General features: G+C 26.4%; 1 protein-coding gene across 1 annotated transcript; it reads right to left on the bottom strand.

The window, feature by feature from the left end:
- Positions 1-674: 674 nt before the first annotated feature.
- Positions 675-1,621, bottom strand: LOC107418518 (vacuolar iron transporter homolog 4). The gene has a single exon (XM_016027219.4). It carries the CDS (start codon positions 1,520-1,522, stop codon positions 824-826), a length of 699 nt encoding a protein of 232 aa, XP_015882705.2. The 5' UTR covers positions 1,523-1,621; the 3' UTR covers positions 675-823.
- Positions 1,622-9,623: the final 8,002 nt, after the last annotated feature.

Raw genomic sequence — 9,623 nt, 5'->3', positions numbered from 1 at the left:
AGATCACTGTATTTAATTTGGCTTTAAGTGGAAGGTCCTTGAAGTATCCCATTACATATATATATATATGCTTAAGATGCTTTTCTCCTTTTTCTCTCGCCCTTTTCCTTTTTTTGCTTTTTTATCTTTTTTTCTTTTACGGGTCCCGTCCCAATTAAAAAAATGCAAATTATAATTTTTATTTTTGCTTTCCTTTCTCATTAAGATAATGCCATGTTATGTGTATATATATATATATATACGGTTTTGACATTAAAAACAAAAAGATAAATAAATAAATAAATAAATAAACACCATACATATATGGGAGAAAATTAGTCGGTGCATAACATTCAATAGAAAACTCCTTATTTTCGAATTACCTTTATAGGCTTTATTTGGATCAGATCTGATATTATTATTATTATTTAGATCTAAACAAATTTAAAGTCCTACAAATAAAACAAATATATATATATATATACAAAAAAAAAATAGAAAATAGAAAATAAGGTTCAGTACATATTTGTGCACCTCAAAATCAGGAACATTCGTTACAAACTTCATGACCTTCAGATCCGAAATATCTGATAACTATATAAAAATAAAAATAAAAAGAAAAAGAAAAAGAAAAAAAGTAAAGAAAAGAGTACAAGGTGCTCATGATCATAGCAATTTGATATTTTCACAGAAAATTTGAAACAACATCAACGAAAACATGGAATATCAATTATATCAAAAAGAAAATTAACACAATATATAAAAGCCATACACATATACTAATTTAACATAAAAGTATACAACCTACAAAATGATTTTGACATAAATAATAAAATTGCAAAATTTATAGTTCAACAGAAGCAGAACCAATTGCTTTTGTCAAACCAAAAGTGATTCCCATAGCCAACCATCCTCCAAACAAAACCCTTAATGAAGACTTTACAGGAGGTGCTTTCCCCAAAACTGCACCAAGTGCTCCAAACCCTAACAAAGCAAGGCTCACAACCCCTACAACCACCCCCAACCTCACCTTGTAATCCTTCACAAAACAAGCACCTAACAAAGGCACCAAAGCCCCTACCACAAACGAAATCGCCGACGCCAACGCTGCCTTAAACGGGTTCGGAAGCTTCTCCTTTCTGGTCTCCGTCTCATTCCCTTCCCTCTTCATCTGAGAAACCTCAATATCATATTGTGAGTAGACAGATACAAACTCACCAATTGCCATGCTACAGGCACCGGCGACAAGGCCCGCGAAGCCGGTCAAGATCATGATCTTGGCGTCTTTGCGGACCGCCCCGACACCCATCATGAGGGAGGCTGTGGAGAGCAAACCATCATTGGCACCTAAAACAGCAGCTCTAAGAACTTGGGCCCTTTTGGAGTAATCCACCACCAACCCAATACTTTCTTCTTCTTGTTGTTCTTCTTCTTTCTTTGGATTGGGTTGTGATTCAATATCTTTGGGTGGATTTGTGGGTTTGAGTTCTTTGAGGGATTGGTGGTGGTGGTGGTGGTGGGTGGTGGGTTGAGTGGAAGCCATGGATGAAATGAGAAATTTGAGAGAAAGTTGGAAAAAGGAGTGTGGTGGTCACACGCAAAGAGAGAAATGGATGATGAGAGTGTGGAGGGCACACGCCAATGTTAGAGGGGTATTTATAGAAAGAGAATGTTGGAAAAGATCTAAAACTGTGGAGGACACATTTGGGAGGGTAGAGGTGGAAAAATTAATTGAAGTAGTTGGAATCTAATGCATTCACACTTTAAAAAAATAAAGTAATTGGGTGTGGGTCGATTTGAGGCTGTACCAGCATCTACACCTGTAGATTCTTTTTTAATACTTAGAGATTTTAAATATATAAGTTTTTTTTTAAAAAAAATAGTGATTTTTAGATATAGAGGCTCACATTGAGCTAATCCACATGATGTCAGTCTAGATTAATTCTGTAGGTGTATATATGGGAACCTTTTATAAAACTAGTTTAATAATCTATGTTTTTTTTTTTTTTTCCTTTTCTGATAATGATCAAATTGTCAGTCTGTTTTGTGTTTTCTTTATCTTTGAAAATATTCAAATATTAACATGTACCGTAAAGCATGTGTCATTACAAAATATATATACAAAAAATAATAATAATAATAAAAGAGTTTCAAATTTTTTGGGGAGAGGAATTGAAAATGATATTACAATTTTGACTTAATATAAAATATTTTTTAGTTGTTTCGAAATGAAATTTCATTGGAGAAAGTTGTTACTAATCGTGATATACACGTGTAGTGCACTACACTATAAATTATATTTGATGTGGGATGATAATGCTTGATGAAATTTCCCATTTTACTCCTCGAGTATTGGAAACAACACCAAATTTATTGTGATACTGTTTACGTATAGAAAACGAAAGTGGGGGGAAGATTTTTAAGATAATAAATATTAATTAGTGGAAACAAATAATAAAATATACATATCAGAGATAAAGCTTTGCAAATGGTGAATCCCCTATCTGACAGAATGAAAACTTGTAACAAACATACCAATCAAATGGAATAAAAGAGGCCGACCAAAAAAAAGGGAAGAAATGGAATAAATGAATGTCGATTTGATGGTGAAAAAAGTGGTTAAAGAAAAACCAAAAAAAAGAATATTAGTTTAATAAATATTGTATTTTGATATGATCAGACACAAATTAAAGCTATAAAGCATCAAGGAACTATTGAATGTTAACAATTACAAACGCATGCAATTAGGGGATCAAATATGTGTGACAAGATCAAATATGCGTGATATTCATGTTATTGTGTAAAGAATATACGAAATCTTATGTTTTATGCAATGAACAATTATATAAGAAGTATAAAAATAAAGATATTGATATATAAGAAAGTAAGAAGTATATAAAGTTGAGATAAAAAAAAGTTGCATTTTGATATGATCTGAAACAAATTAAGGCTATAAAGCATCAAGGAATGATTGAATATGTTAGCAATTACAAACGCCATTCACATTTCGACAACTTTGTAATTAGGGGATCAAATCTGTGTGATATTCATTTTAATGTGTAAAAGAAATCTTATGTTGCTGGCAGCAATGAACAATTTAAGAAGTATAAAAAAAGTTGAGATATTGAAGAGAAAGTAAGAAATATAAAGTAGAGTTTAGTTTTGTTTCGAGCTAATACCAATTGAAGAGATAAATTGAAGTGTCTACATTTAGAAAGTAAAATAACATTCCCACGGTGTAGTCTGTAGATTTGCGAGTTACAAAATATACCATTTTTTAATTACTAACAATTTTTCATTGTCATTGAAAATATCTAAGGTAAAGTAATAAGGTTGGAAATAGATGGATCAAGTTGTAATTTGCAGAAAAATGTGATTTTCCCCCCTTTTATTTTACAATTTCGTTGGATTTTGCTTTTAAGAGAACATAACCCTTCTATTAAATTATTAATTAAATTTATAAGATCATATTTCACATACCTTTTGACTTTTAAAGTTTAAAAATTACTTTAAAAAAATGTTTAGATATTTTCTGAAAGTACTTATTGCCATGCATATCACGAAAATTTATTATCCATTTACTTGTAATTAATGAAATATAATTTATTTCCTATATTATTCTCCAACTTCTTTTTCATATATTTATGAACAGTTAGTCAAGTAAGGATCCATCTATCTTTACCGTCTAATCGATCTAATATTTAAAATTTTAAAAATAATTACATCTAGATTTAATAACATACTAAATTTTTATTTTAAAAAAATAAATATTTATTAGAATTTCATGATTAATAAATATAATTTTAAATTTTAATATTTAGATTGTAAATTTTAATACAATCGAAAAGCTAAAAAATAAAAACTTCATATTAGTACTATATTAAATATTATATTGAGTCTAACTATAATATATATATATATATATATATATATATATATATATATATATCTTTTCATTATATTATTAGATTTTCCTTTCATACGTTTTTTCTTCATTTTATGATTTTTACCAAAATATTTTTACGTACGCTTTCCTTTATAAAATAATAATAATGATTTTAATAATATATAATATTAACAATAATAAACAAAAGGGTAACTTAGAATTTATATTATATATATATATATATATGTATTTATATCTTCTTATTAATAGTTTGTGAATCTTTTTGAGTTAAACTTTGAAATTCTTTTTTATCTCTATCCTTAGATTAAACCTGTTTTATCCTTATTTTTTATGTTTTTTTAATTCGGTCATATTTATCATTTCCTACTAAATGGGATTTATCTATTTAAAATTTTTAACTATTCACTTTTTATTTCCTGTATAGTTACTTCTTTCTTTTAACTCAAATACATTCAATGAACAACTATTCATTAAATAAACAATCACTATAAAAACAAACACATATGGAATTAATTAAGGATAAAAAAAAATTAAAATTAGAAGTCAGAAAATCAAAATAAAACTATCTAACAATATTCTAAAATAAGTGATCAATACGAATATATGTTTTGTTGTTTGTAATCACAATATTTCCAACAACAAATGTTGATGACGGAACGTTTTAATAATGACATAATTACATTTTTTTATAATTATTTATGCTAATTATCATTAAAAATAAATGGCGAAATATGATATAAGTGTCATATACCATATAAATTTTGTTCTCTCTTATTTTTTATCATTGCAAGAAATTTCTAATCCAAAGTGGAGAGGATATGTCTCAACCCAATTTCATGTGTGTGAATGTGAGAAACATACCAACTGTGCCAACATTACTTAACATTTTTTTTTTCTTCAAAATAAAGAAAATATGATATACACATAACATATTATGTTGTTGGTAAAATTTTTTTTCTTAAAAGTAAATATTTAATTTTTTCATAATTTATTAAAACATTAAATAAACAAATTGTAAGTTTTAACTAAGAAAGATTCCTAAGCAATTAATAAGAAAATATAATATTAATAGTAAGGTATTCTATTGTTTATTATTATCATCACTATTATTATTGTTATCATCATCTTGTGAAGGAGAGTGTTCCTTAAAAATATTTGGTAAAACTCAGAAAAAGAAGAAAAAACGAGTGAAAGGAAAAACTAATAATATGATAGAAAATGTATATAAGAGAGAAGTTTTTTTTTTTTTTTTTTTTAAATATATGAGAGAGAAGTTGGAGAATAAATATAAGAAACAGATCATAATTCATTATTTCGATAGTTAAAGGACAAAATTGGAATGCAAAGAAATGGGCAATAAATACCGTGGCAACATCCTCATTTTGCGGTATTCTAGGCATTTGATTGATAATAAGCACCAGTGATAATTCCCAAATTTAGAATAAAGCCTTATTTCACCTGGTAATAATGCAAAGCAGCGCATGACTAGATATTTAAAAAAAAAAAAAAAAAAAAGTCTTATATTAACAAGACTCAAAGTATCAAGGAATTATTGAAAATATATATATATATATATGAGCAATTACAAACGCAATTCACATTTCAACAAATATGTAATTAGGGGATCAAATATGTGTTATATTCATGTTAATGTGTAAAGAATATACGTAACTTATGTCGTAGGCAATGAACAATATAAATATAAGAAGTATAAAAAAGTTGAGATATTGAAGAGAAAGAAGTATAAAGTAGAGTTTAGTTATGTTTCAAGCTAATGCCAATTGAAGAGATAAAATGATCGCGTATACATTTAGAAAGTAAATAATATTCCCACGATGTGGTCTGTAGATTTTGCAAGTTAGAAAATACTTTTTAATTACTAACATTTTCCATTGTCATTGAAAATATCCAAAGAAAGTAATAAAGATAGAAATAGTTCAAGTTATAATTTGCAGGAAAATGTGATTTCCCCCTTTTTTTTTTTTACAGTTTTGTTTGAATATTTTGCATTTAAGAGATAATATGAGCTATGCAACAAAGTAATCCTTCCACTAAATTATTAAAGATCATGTTGATACATTGAGGTGAGAGAGAAAGTATGTAATTTTTCAAAAAAATAAAATAATATTCGGCATACCTTTTGATTTTTTAAAGTCAGTTTATATTGTAGAATTAAATTAAATTAGACTAGACTATTTTAAGTTCTAACCAATTAAATTAGAATATTTTAAATTTTTAATTCAGTATAATTTAACAAAATTTGTAATAATTTAGTCAAATCCAATCCAGTCTTACAACACAAACAGTTTCTTAAGGATTAAAAACTGCTTTAAAGTATGTTTGGGTAGTTTTTTGAAAATACTTAAGTTATTGCCATGGAAAATCAAGTTACTGCAAGGAGGATTTATTGTCCTTTTTCTTGTAATTCTTACTTTGTCCTTTAACTATCCAAATAATGAAACATAATTTCTTTCCTATATTAATTCTCGGTAAATTAATTTTTAAAATTTCGACACATTTCAAATGGAACTTTAGTTTTTCCTTTCACACATTTTTTCTTCATTTTCTCATTTTTACCAAATATTTACGAGCGCTTGCTTTCCTTTACAAAATAATAACAATGACTTTAACAATAAATAATATTAACAATAATAGACAAGTGGGTAACTTAAAATTTATATTATATATTTTCCTCTTAATAGTTGTCTTTTAATTAAACGTTCAAATTCTTTTTCATCTCCATCCTTAGTTTTAACTTGTTTTATCTTTATTTTTTTTTCTGTTTTTTAATTCAATCATATTTGTTATTTCCTACTAGATGGGATTTCTATTTTTAAAATTTTTAGCTATTTACTTTTTATTTATTGTATTTTTTTCTTTTAACTCAAATACATTTAAGGGATATTGACACCAATGCACTTTTAATATATTATACTCATTTTTTACACTTTGCACCTTAAATTTTATTTTCTAGCATTATGCTTTCTAAACTCCAATTTTTTTTATTTTTTATTTTTTTTGGCACCTTGCATTCTTCACATATTTTCTGTTAACTATTTAAAAGAATTGTCACATGATTAGCATATGAGATAAAAAATGAAGGTGTAAAATACATCCCATCATAATGGTCCTTAAGTCGAATATGTTTTGGATTCTGAAAAGGCCCGACGGCAATTTGGAACTAGGCGGAGCTAGAAAAGAAGAAAATCAATGCTACACAACCCATTATATCAAGTTATGTTCTCATGGATATTTGATTGTTTGATTGATTCCTATCTAGCATTTTGAGTGTATAAAATCTGAAAAAGAAAAGTTGTTAGAACTTATACACAATATATTCATTTTCCAACTATAAAAGTACCGAAAAATTTTCTTCTTTTTTTTTTTTTTTTTTTTTTGGTGTGTGCTTGAATATTAAAATTGCTTGCCTTCTCTTTCAAATGACTATGTCGAAGCTACGATTATGCCAAATTGTTAATAAGAAAATCGAAATATAGCTATTCAGCCTAGTGAAATCCCAAACAACTTTTTTTTAGTACCCCCACTTAAATTCAAGTTCTTTCCAGCTAAGCATATGTCTTTTGATTTTAGTTTGCTGATGTTAATAAATAATAAGATCTTATTTAGTCAAAAATGACATTATAGTATTGATAAATTTGAAGGGTTTTTTTTTACCATTGATTTGTAAATGTTAGTTTAGAGCTCAAACAATTTTTTCAAACTATATCAATTTTTTCAAGCTATATCAAATGATAAATTCCATAGTGTTTATCTAATAATAGTTTCCATTATAAAATGGATAATCTAACAAATCAAACTCTATATATGAAATTCTGATATGAAGGAGGTTGCTTATATATGATGAATATCTATCGCTTGGTAACATATAATTTATCATATAATTCATAGAAATTGTCCTAAAGTATGTCTAATCTAGTATCATACTTTCCATTATGTTGGATTACCTCGTATATTATGATATGTGTGGTATAGCCATAGTAAATGAATTGCACCGTACCTCGCGATGCACCAATCCAATAATTATCTAGAATCCTTTAAAAAAGAAAAAAAGAAAAAGAAAAATCAAGATTAACCTGAGCAAAGAAATATAAAGCTAGTTTGGTATTGCTATAGTTTTTAAAAATATTTAGTTTTAAATGTGCTGAATAAAGAATTGGTTAAATGTTTGGTAAACTATATGTTGTAAAGAAACAAAAGTTACAAATAAGTGTTTGATAACTTTGAATGTAAAATTGCTGTAAAATTTGATAATTACTAAAATAGATATGATATATATATAAGTTTAGGTCCATTAAAAAAGTACTCTATACAGTTATCTTGTGAATTATTTTTTTTATTTTGAAATTAAATTCAAATTCTTTTAATATATAAATATTATAAATAGTTATAATAAATTCCTAATCATAATTAATTTATATTATTGATCGTTTCGTTTGATTTTCTTTTATAGAAGATTTTAATCTGCATAGACTATTTTATAGGATAAGATAAATATAAATGTAGACTATTTTATAGGGTAAGATGTAAATATAATTTTTGATGATAAATAAAGGATATTTTGAAAATTTAAAATTGTTAATCCTGATTGTGAAAAAATCAAAATTCTTGAAACAGCCCTCAACCTGCTTCTCAAATAAGCTTTGTAAGTGCCAAAATTATTTATTAATCAAGATGAAAGCAGTTTTGCCAAACATTAAATTCTCCTTAAATTGTGGTAGAATTGATTATAGAATTCTCCAAAAATTGTGATAGAACTGATTCTACAGGATCATTTAAAATTATTGTAATGTTATAGGTACCAAAATGTTTACCAAATTTATTTAAAAAATAATACGTGTTAAAATATTATTGATTGGCATATACAACATAAATATAGAAAAACAAATCTTTAAATGGATAAGTAAATTAAAAAAATAAACCAATTAAAAATTATCATATCGTTCACATTATTTGTCCAATAAATTTGATGAAGATTTTGATTACTCTAACATTATTGCTAAAATTAATCCCAAATGATCCATCCACTAAGTTAAACTAATTAAGCTTTGGTTTTGGCTAAAACCAATAAAGAATCTACAATGTATATGGCTACTTTAAAGTTACCGCTGATCTTTTTTTTAATCATTTTTCAAGTCATTTTGATGCCTTGAATCCACGATTTCTCAATTATAGATATAAATGACTTATCAACTAAACTAATTTCACTTAACAAGTTGCAATTAAACATTGCAGTTGCATATTTGTCTCTCCTTCCTTAGTTTAATTTGTCACTTAAAAGCATTTCCCATGAATAATGATTATAAGGTGTTAAACTCACGTGTTAAGCAGTGAGTGTATTACTAAATTAATGATTTTTTTTTTTTATTGGATTACAATGATTTTTACACAAAGGATAGATGGCATGTCTGACCTCAATTAATATTTAAAACTGAAATTTCAACTGAACAAGTAGAACATTTAGTGATTGCTAGTGATTGTTACGTTAACAAGTACCCAACATAAAACAGAAACATATGTTCCCAATATATCAAAATTGCTCCCTTGAAACCCAAATTTTTAGGTAAGCATGATATATATTATGTGACCTATTCAACAATTATTCTTAAACTTATTTTATTATGTGACACAAATTTTATTTTATTTTCATGAAAAAAGAAAAAACTATCATAGATGTAATAGTTTTTGAAAATGTAATAATATTATTTGAGAGTGAAAT

Source organism: Ziziphus jujuba, chromosome 2, assembly GCF_031755915.1.
Source record: "Ziziphus jujuba cultivar Dongzao chromosome 2, ASM3175591v1".
Classification (NCBI taxonomy): Eukaryota; Viridiplantae; Streptophyta; class Magnoliopsida; order Rosales; family Rhamnaceae; genus Ziziphus; species Ziziphus jujuba.
The sequence above is the reverse complement of the archived record's forward strand: the minus strand, read 5'-3'. Positions and strand labels throughout refer to the sequence as shown.